Source organism: Astatotilapia calliptera, chromosome 20, assembly GCF_964374335.1.
Source record: "Astatotilapia calliptera chromosome 20, fAstCal68.1, whole genome shotgun sequence".
Lineage (NCBI taxonomy): Eukaryota > Metazoa > Chordata > Actinopteri > Cichliformes > Cichlidae > Astatotilapia > Astatotilapia calliptera.
In genome coordinates, this window is record NC_137441.1 from 10,474,052 (window position 1) to 10,496,111 (window position 22,060).

General features: G+C 39.5%; 3 protein-coding genes across 4 annotated transcripts; 1 reads left to right on the top strand and 2 right to left on the bottom strand.

Moving 5' to 3' along the window:
- Positions 1–1,372: 1,372 nt before the first annotated feature.
- On the bottom strand, positions 1,373–7,521 carry LOC145423119 (uncharacterized). Its single transcript, XM_080295298.1, has 9 exons — positions 7,205–7,521; positions 5,010–6,445; positions 4,723–4,875; positions 4,483–4,640; positions 3,814–3,908; positions 3,546–3,717; positions 3,391–3,448; positions 3,042–3,236; positions 1,373–2,245 (listed from the first exon to the last, which is right to left on the bottom strand). Exons 2-9 carry the CDS (start codon positions 6,360–6,362, stop codon positions 1,787–1,789), a joined length of 2,643 nt encoding a protein of 880 aa, XP_080151424.1. The 5' UTR covers positions 6,363–6,445; positions 7,205–7,521; the 3' UTR covers positions 1,373–1,786.
- Positions 7,522–8,812: 1,291 nt separating this feature from the next.
- LOC145423123 (uncharacterized) lies at positions 8,813–10,948 on the bottom strand. Its single transcript, XM_080295304.1, has 3 exons — positions 10,669–10,948; positions 9,329–9,517; positions 8,813–9,238 (listed from the first exon to the last, which is right to left on the bottom strand). Exons 1-3 carry the CDS (start codon positions 10,798–10,800, stop codon positions 9,044–9,046), a joined length of 516 nt encoding a protein of 171 aa, XP_080151430.1. The 5' UTR covers positions 10,801–10,948; the 3' UTR covers positions 8,813–9,043.
- Positions 9,140–15,728, top strand: slc16a7 (solute carrier family 16 member 7). Of its 2 annotated transcripts, none has more exons than XM_080295302.1 (5): positions 9,140–9,259; positions 12,940–13,170; positions 13,299–13,442; positions 14,198–15,058; positions 15,181–15,728. In XM_080295302.1, the coding sequence occupies exons 2-5, from the start codon at positions 12,954–12,956 to the stop codon at positions 15,402–15,404; spliced, it is 1,446 nt and encodes a 481-aa protein (XP_080151428.1). In that variant the 5' UTR covers positions 9,140–9,259; positions 12,940–12,953; the 3' UTR covers positions 15,405–15,728. The 2 variants fall into 2 exon arrangements, with proteins under 2 accessions (XP_080151428.1, XP_026016599.2); XM_026160814.2 differs by lacking the exon at positions 9,140–9,259 and adding an exon at positions 10,914–12,825.
- Positions 15,729–22,060: the final 6,332 nt, after the last annotated feature.

Below are 22,060 nucleotides of genomic sequence, written 5' to 3' on the forward strand. Positions count from 1 at the left end.
ACTACACATGTTACCATATTTTAAATACATGAGATCTAAATGTTTAACATCTTATGCACACATATTTTAATATTTAAAAGGTATCAGCTACTGTACCTTAGCTGTCATTTTGCACTGAATACAAAGTACATGGGGGTATGCATAGATGTTATAAATTTTACTAATTAAACTACAAATGTCACTTTCATGGGAAGAAGTCAGTGGCCATCTGTACAAAATCTCTGTGTGTCAATTAATCTAGAAAATTGTGGCACATTTCCATAGATATTTCAAAAGATGGACCTGATAGTGGTGTTAGAGGAAAAGCCAAAGGATTACATGAGTCATATGGATTTGTTCCTGGGACATCATGCATGAACACCGAATCCACCTCATGTTATAACATCACCGCTCCAAAAATGATGCTAATGCATATCAGTTCTCTAAATGTCAGGCGCAGGAACTGCACAACATAGTGCTCACTCTCACATAAATCTGCTGATGCATTTGTCGACCAGCCCCACATCTCAGTTCACACTATGACATCATTAAGACTTCCTTGAAAGACAGATGCAAGGAATAACACACTCATTGGCCCAACAAGACACTTGATGCTAATCGAAAGTTTTCTAATGTTCTTTATAACACCACATATACTGTAGTCCTAATTACAGTTGGTAAATGTGTAGTGTCCTACCTTTAAGTCTTTTTTGGTCTTTGGTTGCTTCTTCCACTTCGTGTTCAGCTGAAAGCAGATCCCTACCTTTTCCCGATCTTCTGTCACAGCAACATGTCCACACTGTGCCTTACCTCTCCAGCAACATCTGAGTATAGTACAATTCTTTTATTCCATTATGTTAAAAAAGGTGACAGAGCCTGGCAAGGGAGTCTGATTCGGATGGCTGTCCTTAGCCTGGGTCACACGCTTGGCGAACAGGCCCTGAGAGCTTGTTATAATAAATCCATTGTGAAATCCACACATAAATATAACGTCATCTTCATTGTGATGGGTGGGAAGTTAAAACAGAACTGCTATATCATGCACCAGATTAGGTTTTGGGGGCATCCAGCCAGCATCTATTAAAAATAATTTAAAGCTTTGTAAGAGGTGATATTTTTTCTTTTGTCTGTGCTGATTCTGATTTTGAGATAGATGGTAGATGGGGGGTGGGTCATTGACCTTGTATCTTCACACTGGCTGGCACGAATACACACTCTCTCTTAGACAAAGCGTTTCTGTCTGAAACAAAGTCAGCTTTTTGTGGACACGGGGGCACGGCTTCCAGGCACATGGGGGGGATTTAACCCATTGTAGTCAAGTGATTGGAGGACTTCTTTTTCACTTATAAACTTTTAAAGACTGCAGTAATCTGAAAAATAAAACCCTGAAGAGTGGCATTTAATATGTTTAATGAAACATAGACTCTTAAATAAATATTCTTTGATTTTCAAAGACAGAAAGACCTATAGTGAATTATATTTATACATTAGGCATTTTTTAAAAAGTGCATCAAAGTGCTTGTGAGTATTTGTTCTGTCTAGGTCATAAAGTCAAAAGAAAATATATCAAAAGATCAGACAAAAACACACAAAACCTCTGCACATTTGAACTGCTTAGCAAAGCTCAGATGATGAGCTTTTGGTTGCCTCACATAAACTCAAAATCATGACATATACCACAAGCCAAAAAACGAAATTTTGTCAAACAGCGTTTATATCATGGATGTTGCCTTTAAAGTGTTTCTGTTATGTGTGCTTCTATGCATATGATATACATCTCTTTGTAGACATCTTTTACCTCACCTACTCACATCAATCTCTGTTTCATCTCCCAGGCCCTCTCACTGAACCAGTCCTTAGTTCTCCCAATAACTGAGCGTTCTGCTGAAAGCACTAAACAAAGTCTGGCCAGTTTTGGCTGGTTTCTCTCCAGATAGTTCTGTGTGTCTCTCTGCAGCTGGTCCAAGGCCTGCGGCCGGTTCTCGTCAAGCGACACATCAGAGCTCAGCATGGGGTTGAAGCGGAAGTAGACATCTGGGGCCAGCAGGTCATCTAAAAGGGTGTGAACACCTTCAGTGTCAGTGGCACTGCAGATCAGATTGCTGATTTTGGCCCTCAGGCTCGTGGAGGTAGCAGGTCCCTTCTTAGCACTGTCATAGCGACCTGTGCCCAGGGACAGCACACATTGGAAGTCCTGGTTTGGCCACAGCAAATGGCTTTCATGGACAGCCACGGCACAGGGATTGTTCAGGGTGATTCCACCATCCTAATAAGACACAAATTAATCTATAAAGCCGAGAAATTAGCATTTTGTTCAAATCAAACCTGCACAAAAAAGCTTAAGAAAAAAAGCCTGAATGATTAGAACTCCTTTAAAGTAAAACAAATACAATATCAACAGAGGTTCTTATATTTTTGATTTAAGAATTGTAGAAAAGTATTAAGGTGTGAGTGATAGGAAAGGGAGCGACTGGCATTTTTCTTTTTTCCTGAACGGAATGCGATATGTTGAATTGGGTTTTTGTATGGAATTTGTATCCAACCAAAGACTGTATATAAAGGATGACCATAGTGTGTTGACATCACTGAAAAGCTCCTACAATGATGCTTTTATACTGTTTAACACTTGTTTGGAGCTTTTTTGCACATAAGGTCTTGTAAACCAACTCCATTAATGCTATTTCACTTACGTTCTTACACTGAAGATTGGGGCAGGCACACACATCACTGCAATGATGTGTGTGCCTGCATCATTGCAGTGATGATGCAGGCAGTGATGATGCAGGCACACACATCTATTATGTGTGTGCCTGCATCATCACTGCAATTCACCAATTTTTGTGTTCACTTCATTGACTGTCATTAGAAAAAAGATTAATGGCTAACAATTGCCACTAGTTATTGGGGCGTTTTATTTATTAATGTTTTTTTTTTCTTAAAGCAAAAAGTAAGGTTAACCTTCACCCCCTTCATAGTCCTTCAGTTAATCACATGTTTATTTCGCCTATTCACGTTTGAGACAAAACAAGGACATGTCAACATTGGAAACTGTCATTAACAACCTGGTGAATGTCATTTTCTAAGGTAAACTCCTGGAAGTATCCTGGGGCGGCTGACGATGCCCTCACTGCCTGCCACATCTGGTAGCCTGAGCCTCCTGCGTAATGGCTGAGAGAACCTGGTTTGTGGTTATAGTTGCGGAAGACAAAAGCCTTAGGGCTGGTACCCCAGTTTACCACTGTGCTGACTGCAGAAACCTGAGCAGACACCAACAAAACCAATTGTTAAAGCTGTGCAAGCTCCAGTTTTTAAGCTGGAATCAAAACATGGAATCTCACCACAGCGGGGTGCTCCAATACAGCAGCTTGGAAGTCCTTTTATTGGTGTTCTGTGAAAGTGCAATATTCTTACCTTGGGACTGAAGAAATCTCTGGCTGTTTTAATAAGTACTCTATCACCTAGCTTCTCTCTAATGAGAATGAAAACAAGCAGTGTCTTATTAACTTGTTAAAAATTTACTCCTTTGAAGGACTGAAGCACATTTAATGTGTCTCTTATGTGCAAACCGGAGTATCGTCTCCCAGGTCTCAGTGTTATAGTAAGAATGGCTCCAGCCCATCTTCACAGTACCAACCAGCGGGTTTTGCCGGAATACTTCAGAACCAAAACGACGATACATGTCAGCACACTCTTCTATAGAAAAACGGGCCAAACCCAACATGAAGGCTAGGACAGCACCTTCAACAAACAGATGCGGAGACATGCATTTTAAATAGAGTTGTAGATTCAGACAGGCATGCATTAAAATGTTAGTCTCAGTTTACTATATGTCACCTGTGCTCACTCCACAGATGTAGTCAAACAGCTGGTGAATCTTTTTGCCTGTTTGATCCTCCAACAGCTTTAATATCTGAAGAGGCACAACACCTCTGAAAAATGCAAAGAAAAAGGAAAACATAAACCCCCAGAAATATGAACACATTAGCATAGTCATACACAGAACCAGTGGATACCATCAGGCACAGCTTAACCTTTATATACTGTTTGGCTCAAATTAAACCCATTTTGACATTTAACAGCAGTAAAAACACAATAAATGTATTTGATTGATTTTTCCTGGAGTGACCCAAAATACAAAAGAAACGCAAATGAAAAATATTTGTAGTTTGTACAGGTGCTTCAAATCTTTCTGCACAGAGGCTGTACCAGGTCAGATTTCACCTATATGTATTCAGATGGATTTTAGCCTAACCGACATGGATCAAATCAAAGAAAAGGGTGGTTTTGAATGATAGAGTTCAAGGAGGTACTTTATCACTTCACATACAAGTAATACCTGTGATCCACAGTCCAAAGATATACATGCTAGGTTAACTGGTAATTCTGAATTGACCATGAATGTTAGCTAGTTATGGTGCTTAATGTGTACTAAACAAAATGCTTCATGAATGTGTAGTTAAAGTTGTTTTGAGTGCTTAATGATCTATTTTTTCTTACATTTACCTCGTTCCACCACCATCAATTGAGAGGACTCTTATGCCACGGCCTTTGACTGGATCCGCATATCCGATAAGAGCCAAAGTTTCTCTTAATGCAGCCTGAAGTTCCTGGTTATGTTCATAGTTCTTCCGTTGTCTCAGCATTGAAACTGCAATTTTCTCCTGGAAACAAAATCATGTTTTAAATTTAATGAGGTTAAAACAACTGTTAAATATAAGTATTTGTGTTTAATTCTCAACAGACCTTCCAGATTAAGGCTTTGCATGAGGGGTAGTGGATAAGGTGTTCATTGAGTGCTTCTACGCAGTCAGTCAGATCTTCTGGAGTAGAAGCCAGTCTCAGGCTATCAGCGAACACACATGTCATTTCATCTGCTTGTTTCCTATTCAAGACAAGCTGACAAACAAGCAGAATCGCATCAAAGTTCATTTTTATGTATTTTAGCCTCTTACTAATGAGAGCAGATTTTTATCTTACTTAGTTCATCGGGGCATTAACTGGGAATTAATGAAAATGTTACTTTAACTCACCTTTTTATTTAATACTGCCTGCGGGGCAGAGATGGCAGTTTTGGAGTTGCTTTTTCGATAAACACCCAGCAGTTCTGGAATGGTACTTGTGGGGTTGCAGAGGTAATCCATAAAAGATACACTCTTCAGTCTCTTGGGGGACTTCTGGGATTCAGTGTCCTCATTCACTCCACTTTGACCCTTGAAATACTGATTGGTGTGTTGGGATGTTTGGAAATAGTTCTCACTGATTTTAGTTGTATTACAGCTGCTGTGGAAACTGCCTGCAGCTCCTGGGGTGATAGATTCTTCTTGCTTCAGTTGTAAACTGGCACTGTGAGTTTGTGAGGTGGATTGTGTTAAAAGGTGTTTCTTGTAAGTCCAATCCTTCTCTATGAGAGGTTGTTCTTTCGTATTCTGAGCTTCATCTGTTACTTTGGCACCAAAGTATTTATTAATGTGCCTTGCAAAGTGAAGGTATCCTTCCTCCCAGGTACTGGAGTTACTGTCGGGTTCCAGTGCTGCCTTTACTTGAGACTGTTTACCTCTGATTTGTATTTTTCGTCTCTTCTCCCTTCTGTTTGTCTCTTTGGAAGGAGGCTCCAAATTCTCCTGCTTTTGAACTTTTGCCAAACCCTGAGAGAAAACTGTGTTAATGTGATGAGCAACATAATTGTAACCCTCACCAAATCTTGTCGTGAGAGAGCTGATGTGAAATAACTGCAGTCCAGATGTTTCTTGAGTTGAATGACTTGTTACAGAGTCCCACTGTTTGTCCTTACATTTCAAGGTCTGTGTTGTGTCTTTGCTTTCAGGTATATTTTCCTCTGTGGCTGCTTGCTGACTTTGACTAATCCTCTGTGACCTGCAAGCATACTCTGGAGTAGACATGACAACACTGGCATTTTCAGACAGACTTAAAACTTCTTTTCTTTTGAAATAAATGTTAATGTGTCTGGACAATTGATTAAATGATTGACCAAGACACCCTCCAACCGAACTTAAAAGAGAATTGTTCTGAGCCTCGTCAAAAATCCCAACTGGAGCTTTGGCTTTGAAGACATCCTTATTAGAAGATGAATAAAAACGCAGAGCCTGAGGATGTCTCGCCTTTTCTGTAAGGTCTCTAAGGAGGCTATAAAAGGTAGAGGTTGTATCGCTGTGCTTTACTTTTTTAAAAGTGGCTTTTGTTGCAAACCTGGAAGGTTGAGGAGGTGACAGCTGTAAATATCTATGTAGGTCAAGGCAGAGTGGTGCTTTAGTCAGACCATGGTCCTTTCTGAGAAGGTTCATTGTGTATTTATATTTGCTGTACAATTTCAATGTCCTGTTCACACAACATGAACACAATTTTGTGCTCAGGTAACGACCCATGTTGTCTTGATGAGCGGCACTCAGTCAAAGCCTAAATATCACTCAGCACTGAGTCAGCTTGCAGTGGCATATTCAGCAGGAATCTGGAAAAGTCAACAAAACATTTGAACAACAACTAAGTCAGCGCTACACAATAATGACGCTCTGTGGCTGCAGGAGTGTGTTAAACAAAATGCTTACATGACACATGATATTGACATGTTGAGCTTTAGTAGTCATACATGATCAGAAACTTTGCTAATTATAACAAAAAGAAGTGCAGCTCATGATAGTTTCGTCATTTTTACTTGTAAATCTAATTATGGGAAAGTTATGAGTCAAAGATGAAATATTAATACTAGGGATATTACATAAAATTATAAAATTATTGCATTCATGTTTCCAAAGCTTGTCTGCGCTGATGACATGCACATAAACAACTATAAACAACTCTGACTGATCAAACTACAGGCATCATGTTTTACAATAGCCTGGTGCCTTTCTTTCCTTATGCTGTCTCCACAAGAATGTAACATGAAACCTCCAGAAAAAAGCGTGGCCTATAAATAACTCTCTATGGTGTATCTGTACTTCCATATTTCCATTTTGACAACACACACACACGGCTTTGCCTGTAGTTAATCTCTTATCCTTATCAATAATGGTGGAATGGTTAATACCATGTAAAATGAAGTGCATGCACTAAGGTGGCTATACAAACTAAAAGGCAGACAGCTCGGGTATGCAATAATCAAACATCGACATAGGTTAAAGTCTTCCACTTAAGCAAGGAGAGGTCACGAATGACAGAAAATGTAACCTTGACAGAATATGTGTTGAAAGCGTACACACTAAAGATTTACCTGAAACATAACACCAAGTTTTCCTGTCTTCACAATTCCTCTTCGTGCAGATGCCTGCTCTCTAAAATCCAGAACAGCAGTTTTGACAGACTGTCAGAGTCGCTTTTTTTTTCTGCTGTGTTTTGACACTTGATTCAATCCTTCCTACACGCAGGACTTTAATCTCATTTGCTGGGCTGGGCTGGGGGTGTGTATGGGGGGTGCGAACTGGCTCGGCCAGTGTTCAATAAGACACACAGGCTTAAGGTCATGTGTTGTCACTGCTGACAAGCACAAGTCTAAAATTAGGGATGGGGTGACAGCTTAAGGTCTCAGTGAACTCATGTTGGGTGCTTTAAACATCACCACACATCACACACACCAAACAGACAGAGCTGTGACTCATCACTGCAAACAGCACTCCAATTCTTAGAAGCTGTGCCCAAGCTGGAAGGTACATGTGATGCAAACAACTGGAAGTCTACAGTTGTAAATGGATATTATGAAGTGTGCTCATGTTTTAAATTAGAGCCTGGATGTATGATTTAAATGGGCCAATGTTATTCAGCAAAAACAATTAAATATGTGCTTATGTGACCTTGTGTCATGTTCCTTCTTTGCAGCTGTGCCCAAGGAGGCAGAAGCAAGTCCCCTACCTAGAGCGTTCGATCCCTGGCGTGTATGTTCGGAGTATCGTCTTCCAGGTCTGTAAGTGTCCGTGTAAGTATCCTTGGGCAAATTACTGAACCCCAAATTTCCCCCCAGTGGAGCACGAGTGTGTTTGTGAATTTTATGCAAATTGCTTAGGCATGTTTGAATGGGTGAATGAAGCTCGTAGCAAGAAAACACTTCGAATGCTCAAATTGATTAAGTAAGAAGAAAAAAGTGCCACACAAGTAAATTCCATTTGACATTTACGCTGTAACCAACAGTGTTTTATAAACACTTTTGTCCTATTGCAGGATCTCATGTAATCTTTCACCAGCACATGCCGTTCTACACAGCTGTTTATTTTTGGTGAAACATAAGAGGAGGGGCTCACGTGTTTCTCTCCAGCACACAGACACTGACGTTACTTTCAAAACAATAGTCATAAAAAAGACATAAATAATCAGAGAGCTTCAGTAGTTTTGAATTTTTTTTGTTAAACAAATCCACTAAATTTGACATTTCTGCTCGTATTTGTTCTTCTGGCTATGATCTGATCAGTTTGCTACAATTCAGCACAATTTCTAAAGAACGATTTCACTCTCGCAGACTTACAATGACATCTAGTGGCAGATTCTTGACAGTTTGGTTCTTAATCGGCTTTGAATGAACCGCTGTGCATGACAGGAAATTGATCATATTCCGCTTCAGTGACTTTGAGTCTTATCTCTGCACCATGTATATGATGAATACATGACAGTCCTTTACAGAACACACAATCCTTTCTGTCAAGAATGATTCTTTCCATGTACAGCAAAGCTTTTTTCTTTTTTAAAAATCTGTTTCCATAGCCACTATCTTGGGTCTGACTGCCACCTCCCCAGTGATTTTGTTAGAAGTAAGATTGGACCAATCTGCTGATACGAATACACACCAGAGGAAGAATAAAAATCATGACAAAATGCTGTTATCAGTCAAAAACAGATTTTCAAACTGCATTTAATGAAACCTGTACATCCAGAAATATTTCTTTGAATACATTCATCTTCAGCTCTATTTTACAGTTGTAATTTTATCTCTGCATTATTGTTGTTATTTTAAATTACTTTAGGTGAACTACATAACCAACATAACCATTTTTACAGGATTATCAGCATGATATTTATGCAGTTCTTCATATATTTACAGTACTTATAAAACAGTGCTGGAGCGTCAGGGTATTTTCTTTTCACAGCGTCCTGTGGTGCACTCCTCTCCACGTCCGGTCCACTTTAAGCGGTTCCTGGCAAAGATGTCATAGGATTTGTCCATCAATGGTCTCACAGGTGACCACATCATAAAGCGACCCAACCAACCGAGGCCTACGGCGCTATACATGACTGCAAACGCTGGGACTCCGCTGTGAACCTGGTAACACACAGCATGAAGGTGCATAATACAACACTTAGGTTAAACTGCATATTGTGAGGTTCATTAAAATCTTGGTTAAATAATCACCTTGTCTTTCTTATCAATCACGTGCATTTCCTTCATGGCCATCTCATAGGTGATAGCCTTGTATTTTGTTCCATCATAACCTGGCAGAGAGATATCAATGAAATGTACTTTCTCAGGCCGGTTTCTCTGCAGAAACTGGAGCAAACGGATCTCAGTCACACATATTGGACAAAGCCCATCATACAGAACCTGGAAAAGAGTGGAGAACAGACATTTACATGAGGAATTGTCTGATATTTTATCCCTAATTTTCCAAAATTCAGTTAAACTTGAAGGATATCAATCCTGTTGGGAGGCATAAACCCTTGTGGATTCATTTAACCTGCTTTGGTTCAAATGAAAGTACAACAGTTGCATTGGAGAAGCAGCAAAATGGTGAGACTGTTGCTCTCCCCCATATCGCTCCTGACTGATATTTCTCTTTCCTTTTTGCTAGTTTCCTTGTCTCTACTGGTAGCGTTAGGTGGTACTTGCAGCCCATTCAGGTTGCACAGGTAGTTCCATATACTAATATGCCATCACAAGATGGTTTACAGTCTCAGTCTCAGCACAGGAGAGTGGAGGACATATAGGAGACGGGCTGCTACACAAGAAGAGCTGGACAGGGTTGCACAAGGGCATCAACGCAGCAGCAGGAGAGATAACTGCGCCTTTGTTCGAGGAGGAACAGAGCCCTTGAGAATGACCTACTTGTGCCAGCTTTTGATCAAACTGTAAGAAGAACCAGACTCCACGTGCATGACATGAGGGCCTGACCTTGCAGCTCAACTGAGTTTACCAAAGAAAAGCAGGACTGGCAGGTCCACCGATGGACCCCATTCGCTTCACAAATAAATGCAGGTTCACACTGAACACATGTGACTGACATGAGAAATCATAATCTTTTTTCAAAAAGGCATGTTAACCTTGATGAGATTACCTCATTAATAGTCATTACATCAAAGATCCTGAATGATTTGAATTTGGTCCAGGAAAACGTCCATCAACTAAAAATTGAGTTGCGTATTGCCACAGCGTTGTCTTAAGTTAACAACGTTCAAAGTGCAACTTTCATTTTGCTCAGCTGGCACAGATACTACCACACAGTGAGGACAAGGTCAAAAATGAGTCTTACACATGTAAAATAAGCGTTATGAAATCGTAAGCGTGGTTTTAAATCATTTTATATTATACTGCCAAACTGGAGACGTTTCAACCAGTAACGCGGAATCATTTACTTTACAGGGTTTACATATTAACCAGTATATTATCCTAAAAACGGTTTACCCGTTTTACAGACCGCTAACTAAAATTTTAAAGACAAGTTTAGCAGAAACAGAGAGACAGTGGGAGCAACTCACCCTGACACCAGCAGACTCAGAACTGAAGGTGCGATGCTGATGTTTGCAGAGCACAGATGTTACTCTTGAATTTACACAACTGGGCAATCTGGCTAAACCCGAAGTCAAACATGTTCTCACTTTTGAAAACATCTGAAGCTACAAATGGCTACACAGCTCTAACTTGCACTGGAATCAACCCGACTTTTCCCCAACTAACAACCAGATTATACAAGCGTTTGAATAACTCTTGAATAACTTCTTCTTCCCCCTTTGAGGCAATCTAGGCTTTGTTTTATTATCGCCATCTAGTGGACTGGAGTGCGAGAAGTTCCCTGACTTACGTCTACAAACAGAAATGCTGAGTATTTATTTACATTTCCACATTCCATGTTTTTGTACGTTTAGTTTTCAGTTTGATTTTTTATTTTATTTTTACACACATCTAATTAGCCAACTGAACAGGCTTTAGAACTGGGAAAAATGAGATTTTAGTGACTTTGCAGGTATCCAGATGGCTGGTCTGAAACTGCTTGGATCACACAACCATAAAGAGAATGGTCAAAAAAAAAGAGAAATATCCAGTGACCACCAGTTTTCCGAGTGGAAACTTGATTGATGAAGTTGATGCCAGAGGTGCTTTGAGCCAAAATGAAGCATTTCAAATAACCACTGATTACAACCAAGGCATGGAGAAGAGCATGTCTAAATGCTCAACAAGTTAAAGATTGAAGCAGATGGGTTAGAGCTGCAGATGACCACACCTGGTGCCGGTTGTGAAAGATAAGGACAGGAAAGGGATGCTACAGTTTGAACATCTTTACCAAACTTGACACACTTTGAGACCTTTAGTACCAACTGAGCAGACTGGTTTCTCTGGCACACTTTCCAGATCTTAAGCCAACAGAGCATATTTGGGATGTGGTAGAACCGGAGATTCACATCATGTTTGTGCAACATCATATCTGCTGCAACTGTGTGATGCTAACATACTTTTATACACTAAAATCTCAGAGGAATGTTTCCAGCACCTTTGTATGATCTATGCACGCAGTTCGGAAAGAAAAAAGTGGCCCAACTCTGGCGTACCTAATGAAGTGGTTAGTGAGGATATGTCAGCTGTTTAATTTCTTTAAATTCTAATCCATAAATTGTAATTATTATTCTCTCAGTTGAATTTTATGTAGTGTTTGTTGTATTTCTTTCAAAACATGCGGTTTGCAGTCTCAATAGCTGATTAATGAGGAGGTTGAATTGGAGCACATTATCGCTCAGCATCTAGACATCTTTAAATAACTCATGAAAGAAAAAAAACAGAGCTCACAGCACCTCTAAAAGATACACCAATAATCCATACCGGATTAATTTGCATAAAAACTAGGGATTTTGTGCTAAGCTGAAAGAATATCCAGTGACTACATCAATTTAAACAACTCATGATTTTAAGAAAATAAAATAGAGACCAATTATTTCCAGCATTCACATTCAGCAACCACATGGCCCAACACTGCTGACATTGAATTTGTAGCCAGCGCTGTTTTTCACAACATGTACAAAACACAGTTTTTCAGTTAATTAATTTTTACTTAATCAAAGCGTGCAGACAAACCATAAAATTAAGAAAGCCTTCCTAATATTGTATAAGTCCCTCCCACATGTACTGAAAAAACAGCTCTGGGGATCTAGTTAGATTGGCACGAAGTTCCAAGCATTTTTTTTTTCAGTTAGCCCTGCTGAGGGAGACCCCCTGCCATCGGGGGGTGCCATTGTATTGGGGGCATGACATCAAAACATAAATCCCAGCTTTAAAGGTTTCCCAAAAGAGCATGTCATTTTGACCAACCCACCTGCAGTGCACAAACACATAGGAGTAGACAAACACTGCTTACATGAGTTCAAAGGGCCTCGGCAGTAAAACCAATGTATGTCTATGAAAGGGTCGTATGTTAAAAGAAACATATTTTAGCAGTTGAATTACACTTCCTACAAGCATTTATTGTCATCAATATCTAGTGCTTGGCTATTGCTCTATTTTGTATGGCCACTCATATTTTGCATGACAGCACACGTGATGAGATCAAAGAGCTTACAGCAGAGTGAACTCTGTCCCAGTGCAAGACTGTGTCACATGGACTGAGTTCATAGACTTTGCGATACAGTTTCAAGGACTGGGCCGAGGTGAGGTCTTGTGAAACTTATAATGGATGCAAAATATGTGAATCTAACTCTTTCTTTGAAAAGTTGCACTTGTTTATTTTCTGTTCACTTATTTTTGCTGTTCCCACTTTCTAGCCGGAGAATTGAACATGCCCCCCGCAGCAGCAACCAATCTAGGCTACACCCCACCAGACGGAGGCTGGGGCTGGGCTGTCGTCTTCGGCGCTTTCATCTCCATAGGATTCTCGTATGCCTTTCCTAAGTCCCTCACCATCTATTTCAAGGAGATTCAGGAATATTTTTCAGTTTCCTACAGTGAGATTGCCTGGGTGTCCTCAGTCATGCTTGCTTCTATGTATGCAGGAGGTTAGTGGCCGTCATACTTCAAGTATTGGCACATTCCCAAGCAGCGTATCCCATGACCGGATTTGTCAAGAAAAATTTGTCCCTCAGAACGTTGCCAAAAATGTAAGATATTTCTCTCCTGTGTGCAGGCCCTGTCAGCAGTATACTGGTCAATCGCTATGGCAGCAGACCTGTGGTTATAGTTGGCGGGGTCCTGGTTTGCACTGGCATGGCTCTCGCTTCTTTTGGAACTAATATAATACATCTGTACCTCTGTGTTGGAGTAATTGGAGGTAAATTATGTTTCCTTTTTTTGTTAACAGTCAGATAGGCTAGTCCAACAATTTAAAAAACTATCCTTTAAAACGATTCACTTTCTTACAGTGCACATGTTCAATTCAGTTTTGTGTTATTTTTCTGGTATAGCTGTTTCTGTCCTTTATAATGTTTGCTTTATGATACCTGGTTGTAACTGGACTACACTGAAGGAAGGAGTGGTTGTGTTGTAACTCTCATTCAGTCTTTTACTATCAGGATCAATCCACAGGGATTGTTTATGTCCCTGTGTAAAGCAGAGTTGGTCGTTCAGTGCAGCGAGTACAATGACCCTTATGATATAATATAAGTTATAATCCCCTCTTACAACATCAAAGCAATGTTTAGATTTGGGTAAAACCTTTTTTGTCCTGTTAATTCAGGTGCATTTGGAACATCCACACATGCACATGTGCAGGCAAAACCACACGATCATTTTACTAACTGAGAGCAAACAAACCTCTCAGACTTTAAACCTAATCTTTAATCTAGTAGCACTGCACCAGTCAGAGACGTACAGAAAAGAAATGCCCAAACCATGGGACTAGTTATATTTTTTTTTCTGTAAACAAATCATCACCGATATAAAACTAATGTCACAGATAATAATAAGAGGTGCATTCAACTGTCTAAAAGTACTTTTTAAACTGATACTTTAGGCACTTTATTCAAAATATTCTAAAGGGAATAATTCATAAATTACTGTGTGTAATTTTAACCTTATTTTTAACAGGTTTTGGTCTCGCCTTCAACTTGCAGCCCTCCCTGACGATCATAGGCACTTACTTCCAGGTCAAAAGGCCCATGGCCAATGGACTCGCTATGACTGGAAGTCCGGTTATTCTCTCCACTCTGGCGCCTCTCAATCAGTTTCTGTTTGATTCCTTTGGTTGGAGGGGAAGCTTCCTCATCCTGGGATCCATTGTTTTGAACTGCTGTGTAGCTGGTGCTTTGATGAGACCAGTCAACAAAAGCATACCACGGAAAACAATAGATGAGGCATCAAAGTGTGAAAGCGAAGCTCAGGAACACGCTGCTGCTGAAGACACCACTACCCACTCCGATAACCTTCAGACTGAAGATCAAAGTGAGAGCAAGGGTCACAGCTTTGTGCAGAAATTCATAGATCTCTCACTTTTCAGACACAGGGGCTTCCTCATTTATCTAATTGGTAATGTGGTCTTGTTTTTTGGCTTTTTTGCACCTGTGGTTTTCATGGCTCCATATGCCAAACATCAAGGGATTGATGAATATTCAGCAGCTTTCTTGCTCTCCATTTTTGCTCTGGCGGACATGTTCATTAGACCGACAACTGGCTTAGTTGGCAACACCAAGTGGATCAGGCCGAGAATACAGTATTTTTTCAGTTTTGCTGTTTCATACAATGGCGTATGTCACCTAATGTGCCCACTGGCATCTGGCTATACGGGCCTAGTTGTATATGCTGTCTTCTTTGGTTTGGCATTTGGGATGCTTTCTGCACTCCTTTTTGAAGTTCTAATGGACCTTGTTGGAGCTCCTCGTTTCTCCACTGCCGTTGGACTTGTCACCATTATTGAGTGTGGGCCAGTGCTTCTGGGACCTCCAATGGCAGGTTTGTGGTGTTTTTTTTCTTCTCTTTTTTTCCATTGAATTGTGATTTTGATTATACACATAAGCAAAGTATAGAAATTTCCAAGATGGAGTTACTAACAGATTATGTGTGTTCTCTTTCAGGAGCTTTGGTTGATTATTTTGGTGATTACAAATACATATATTATGCATGCGGTGTATTCATGCTGGTTTCTGGCATATTTTTCTTCGTTATGCATTACTACAACTATAAAAAACTGGATGAGGAGCGCGGAAAGAGCAAAGCAATGGAGACAAGGAATTCTGACGAGGCAGTACAACTAAAAATGAACCAGGCTGATAGAACGATGAATGAAACAGATGAATGAACTTGCTGACTATGACTTTATTTCAGTGGATGCATACAAAATGACACTACAAAGGCTTTTTATCCAGTATGTAAATGTATTTTGTACCTTAAATGACTTAGTTAGAGTAGTTAGACTTTTACATATTTGCAGATTCACATTTGTTATTTTGTAAATGCTCATATTACGTATATTATTATTATTACAGTGTGTGGCATATGTAACTCTCATGGATTTGTTAATAAATCTCCAGGAACTAACTATGTTCCTTCTAATGCAATCCTTATGGCTTTATAAACTTAAGCAGTTCATTTGGTTTCTTCATCAATTAAATAATAATAAATCTTCTGACTCTTATTTCTGAATAATGTAAGAAAAGAAGTCCAAACCCACATGCAGTCACAGTTTAGTGTTACTAAACTGTGTTACTTATTACCACTAGATGGCACTGAACCCTATCACATGAAAACTGAAGCCACACACATCTTTTCCATTAAACTTCAATTAAACAACAGGCATCCTCATGCCTCGGGCTCAGTTCTCTACAGCATCGCTTTCCATAATCTGGGTCATGACCCCCGGCCCAATGGGAAGATAGCTATTTTGAATAGTTTACAACATTTGCAACAGTAAAAACAAAATTTAGGTGTCTGTTGTGAAGACTGCAGTTTCTGACTTAAATAGCTTCCCTGAAATCCTTCTCACTCTAAAAAGGCGAAAGGAAGATTCATTCTTTATGTTCTAGTCTACAGTAAAACACATTTTGAATGTCATGGGGATCTGTAAAAGTTGTTTCACTGCAGCATAGCTTCAGTGAAGTCATAAAAATTCAGTATGAAGTTATGGAAATATTTGAGAATTAACTTTTAAATAAGTGTGGTGAACCCAATGTGCATTTAATAAGATTGGATTTGCAGGTGTGGCTGAGGAAATGAAACGCTTTACTTATCCTCACAGACATAGAAAAAAATGTATTGTGCATATAACACATTTAAGCTGTAGGTCAGACCTTTAGATATGTGAATGTGAATCTGCAATGAACATATACATTGCTGTCATATGGACAATCAAGACAGGTCAGCCCGTCTCTCCATAGGTCAACCTTTCTCTGCACACACATCATGATTTTAAACCCTTAGAATTCATCCTCAAGCACTAATGCAATACAAGATTCATGTGCAAGCCATAAAAAATGAACAATGCTATTATTACAGATGTATGCTTAAATGATCCATCCTCATCATGTGCCTGTAAGGTGCATATTGACTCCCTTTCTGGATGAACAAAAATTGCTCATGTGAGTGAATCAATACTTTAATGTATAGTGTAAAGTAATGTTACTTAAAAATCAGATAAACAGTGTAAATCCCTTTGTTATGGCTGAATGAACTTCTTTTTGGATTTTAGTCCAATTTCAGTCAACTAGGCATCATTTGATCAGATCCAGTTTGGGCAAAAGTAGCAACAATGAAAGTCTGATTGACTTTGGGTTGTTTTGATCCAGTTTTAATGGTATGAGAATCTAATCTGACCTAAAGATTTTTTTTTTCTACAGTAGAATTACAAATGAGCCAAACTGGTAAGATTATTAATTGTAGAGAAGTATTGAAAATGAAAAGTCTCAAAAGCATGTATCCATGTATCCACTGTATATACTGCATTTTCTCAGTGGCAGGACATTTATTTATCTCAACTGCAGAAAGCAACAGCACTATATCTGAGCCAGGCTTGCATCAGAGACAGGGTTTTCTTTCTAAGTCCTTCTGTTTGACAAGAGCAAGTGGTCATGATCGTGTAACAAAGGCTTGTTTCGATTTGCTTCCATTTGCTCCTCTTCAGTTGGTGCCTTATGCTGATTATACCATAGCAAGCGATGACTCACTCATTAGACAGCTGAATAAGATCACTCGAATACGACCACAAAATTGCTTTAATTTCCATACGTCTAAAAATATATTATACTCTGGTTTACATATGTTTTGATTTCTCGTGAATTAATTACAAATTTGATCGTTGTTGAGGAGTTTGTTTTTAAGGGTTATTATTTATTTTCTGTTTTTTTTTAATGAATTTATATTTTTTATCAGTAACATGATCATTATCATTCTATCTCTGTCTGTTATTTTCTCACCAGCACATTCATTTTGTGGTTTGTAAAATGGAAGATAACCAGGAATACATTTTCATCACAATTACCCAGACCTCAAAGAGACATTTTCAGTTGTCCTCATTTACCTGACTAATACTCCAAGTCCAAAATAATTTCTGTAACTTTAGTCCAGTTTTTGTCATTTTAAGTCGTGTTTTTGTTCATAAGTTTAAAAAGTAAAGAATGACTCTATCTTGCTGCTAAGTAAAGAAGACAATATTTCACAAAGCGACACATTTCTTCTTAATACTGAACATGAATAATTTCCACTACTCTGAACATGACATTAAAAGGGGAAAGAGCATATTATTAACAGTCATGTACATCTACAAAAACTGGAGTAAATACAATTTGAAGCCAAACCATGGAGAAAATGATGGTACCAGTGGAGTATCAGTAGAATAGAATAGCATAGAACAGAATAGAATAGCCCCATGTCATTGTAGAGGTACATACAATTTGAAAAGTGCTTGGAAGTAGTGCAAAGACAAGACTTGATCTGAATAGAGTCTGTGTGTGAGTGACCTGAATGATGGGGGTTACTCAGACCATGGCTCAGATTAGTGCAGTGGGTGGACAGGGATGTGGTGTGGGGGGGATAGTGTTTATTGACACTCCAAATGGCAGAGGGAAGAAGCTGTTTGTGAGTCTAGAGGTGTGGGACCTGATTGACCTGAGGTGCTGACCAGAGGACAGCTGATCAAACAGGTGGTGGGTGGGGTGCAAGGCGTTCTTCTGAGACAGGAGGCTTTCACCAGGGTGTTGATGTTGTGGGTCCAGATGAGCTCAGCTGAGATGTGGGTGCCCAGAAACCTGAAGGTAGACACGAATTCTACCCGTCCTCTGTTTAGAATGAGTGGGGAATGAGTTATGAGTTATTTTGTTTTATGGACGTTCAGCTTCAGGTTATTTTCTGAGCAGCAGCAGGACAAGTTCTCTACCGCTGCCCTGTACACTGTATTATCTCCATTAGAGATAAACCCAACCACCGTCACCGGTGTCACCGGCATACTTGACGATAACGTTGGTTGGATGCATTGGTGTGCAGTAGGAGGGCGGAGAATGCAGCCCAGCGAGATCTGGTGCTGAGTGACGGGGGGCTGAGTTGGACTGACTGAGGTCGGTTGGTGAGGAAGTTTTTGATCCAGTAGCAGGTGGCAGGGGGTATCTGACGGTGGTCCAGTTTGGTGAGGATGTCTGGTATTATGGTGTTAAACACTGAGCAGTAGTCCCAGAAGAGCATCCTCACGTGGCTCTTCCTGTTCTCCAGATGGCTCAGCGCTCTGTGAAGGGTGATGGTGATGGCATCCTCCGTGGACCGATTAGTTCTGCAAGCAAACTGGTGGGGGTCAAGGGAGGGGGATAGACAATCTCTCATGTACTTTAACATTATCTGCTGTGAGGACTATAGGTCTGTAGTCATTGAGCCTGTTTATACTAGTCTTTTTGGGGATGAGAATGATAGTGGAGGCTTTCAGACAGTTGGGAGAGTACATAAAGGAAAACTCGAATACATTATTATAAAATTGTTGTAACCCAAAAGGATTATGCAGTGTAGATATGACAAATCTGTATGTATCCCAGTGGAATAGATATGAGTAGACAGAAAGTGAGAGAGTGAAGACCACCAATTAGTGGTGGTTCCCATAAGCTCTGTATCATCTCCTCACTGAACAGCTTGAGCATAATCACTGTGATGAACTGTGACTGATGTCAGTAAATCTGACCGTAATTGGGACCAAGAAGATTGAATCCAGGCAGCTCTGTGTCCAATCAAGGTGATGACTGCTCCCGTGGGGAGACATGGTGTTTTTACCATGCTGGTTTAAGCACTTGCACCCTTAACCACACAGCTGGGATGTTTGCAAAGAAATAAGTGATACTGTCTGTTTAATTCAACATGTTTGTTAATAATCTCTGCTAATCTGCTTCACCCACAGCAGCAGAACTAATCTGTCTGCACATTGTTTACACTCTGAGGGAGGGCAACATCGTGCATATACCAGAGACTTAAGAGTTTATTCATCAGCCCTGTGGATGAAGCTGCTAACAAGACATCACTGGTCAAAAATAAACATCGATAGCCAGATCTGGCTATGCATAGATATATTAGATGCGTTGACATGTTCTTGCAGAGAGAGGACCACTTGCTACATCAGCCTGTCCAAGGAGTCCCCAAGGATTATATCCAACCGAGACTAGATATATCAGATCATCAAAGATAAGGCAGTACTCTACTCTCAAAATCAAACACTTTGAAAGAATACTGCCTTGTTTTAGGCCATAATCACCCTGATTTACATATATGTAGATCAAAATCATACGCACATCACAAATGTTTAGAAAAATAGATTTTCTCCTGCAAAAGCAGTAAACATCTGAATATAAAGAGGGTAACATGGTGGGAATCTAGATATTACTTCACCCTCAAAAACCCAAAGAGGGCAACCTGAATCAGATGAAAGTTTATCTGTTCTACGAAACACTCATGGCTGATTATACTGGTTCATCTTTAAAGGACTGTTCACAGACATATGAGCAGTAAGCTGTTAGCAGTGATGGAATATAACAGAGTGAATTTGCTCAAGTACATTACACTGGTAAAAATGTGAGGTATCTGTACGTTTCTTGAATATATCTAATACTGTTACATGCATCTAGCTACAGTAGTTATCTTCCAGTTAAAAGGCTAAAGAAAGAAAGAAAGAAAAATGAAAAAAGAATATATATAGATAGATAGATAGATAGATAGATAGATAGATAGATAGATAGATAGATAGATAGATAGATAGATAGATAGATAGATAGATAGATAGATAGATAGATAGATAGATAGATAGATAGATAGATAGATAGATAGATAGATAGATAGATGAGGTGGTAGAATTAAGAACAGTATCTGAAAAATACCTGTATTAAGAAGTAGAAAAAAAACAGCAACTGACCCAGAAATACTGACACGTTGCCTGCGTCTGGTGCATCAAGGCTTTACTGTGACCCAACAATACTAAAGCAGAGCAATTTCTTTGTCATTCATTACGCTGTCTCTCTACCAGTGTATCATATGAGAATATGTATACAGTGTAAGAATAAAAAAGCGACTACTACTCTAAATCCATAGCAAATCATTATCTGCAGCTCTTTAGCTTTATGGAGCCAGTTTTAGCTCAGTGCTTAACTGTTCAGTTCATAAATTTTATATGACAGTGGTCCTAATACAGCGCCTTGGGGGACTCCACAAGAGAATACGTTCAACATTCACTCTCCTTTTAGTTGTTTTTGATCTATACCATGTCTTAAGGGAAGCATCTGTCCATGTTTCTTTTGAAGCACTTTTTTTTTATCAGCTAAACACTAACTGAGGTTTTCTAAAACTTCACAGAAAGGGTGAACCAAAAAAAAAGTTGAACAAAACAAAGTTACAGGCCAGGCAGCAAAACAAAAAGTTAAAACTCTAAAATTCTGTAAAGCAGAGGGAAGCTGCAGATTCAGGGGACAATTTTCTATAGGTTTGTCACTACGAGTGACCCTCTCACATTGTCATATTGTTTTCACAGTGTCATTTGTTACGTGACGAAGTAAACATCACTGGTGAAAAGAGGTTGTATAAGAGGTTGCTGGTATATTGTATTCTACAGTCAGATGGTAGCAGTAAATCTTACATTCCCTTATTTTTTGGTAGAATCGCAACATTGAATGTTTATGTTTTTTATAAGCCAAGACAGTTTAATATTACAGACACTCAAGCAGGCAAACTGTGCTACTGGTGCTGTGGACATCAGGTTTCCTTGTGGAATACAAATGGGCCAAAAAAACAGCTCTTATGAAGACGGACATTTTTTGAACTCAGACAAAAGAGGAACTTAAACCTCTAAACTACTCAATCATGACTAATGCTTGTAAAAGAAATTGAGTCGCAAAGCAAAAGGACTTAATGAGATTATGCTACCCATAATTAACAATCTGTGAAACACATTTCCCAAAACCAAGAACAGAGCTGCTTTTTTGTTCGCCGTCAAGCTTAAGAATGTGTGAATTATCATCCAAGCACACATTTACCCCACTTTTCAGAGTTGACAATGCAGAGCCTCTGACCAATATCCTTAATCTGCCACTCAAAATACATTTAGCCTTTGTGAGAACAAATGTGCATTGCCGAAACACTGGTTGCAGAGACTCTGTGCAGCCTATTAGAACCATTGTTCCTCTTTATCTGTTGAATGCAGCCAACGACGAAAGCTTGTGCGTCTGGGGAAGGTGCTGCTGTTTTATGCATATTACAGGGAGAATACAAGGATTGTCCTGCGGATTATAATCTATCCACTGAATACCACACTGCTATATAAACAAATTTGATTGAAGAACTGAAGAATGGAAGGATGACATAAACTGCCTGCAAGGACTTTAACATTCACACATTGTGCACATAAGCACTCAGATGGAATCTATGACATGTGGATGATAAAAAGCAAGTGGCTTGCATTATCGGTCTATCAAGGCAGCACACTTCAGTGACCAATTCGACCCG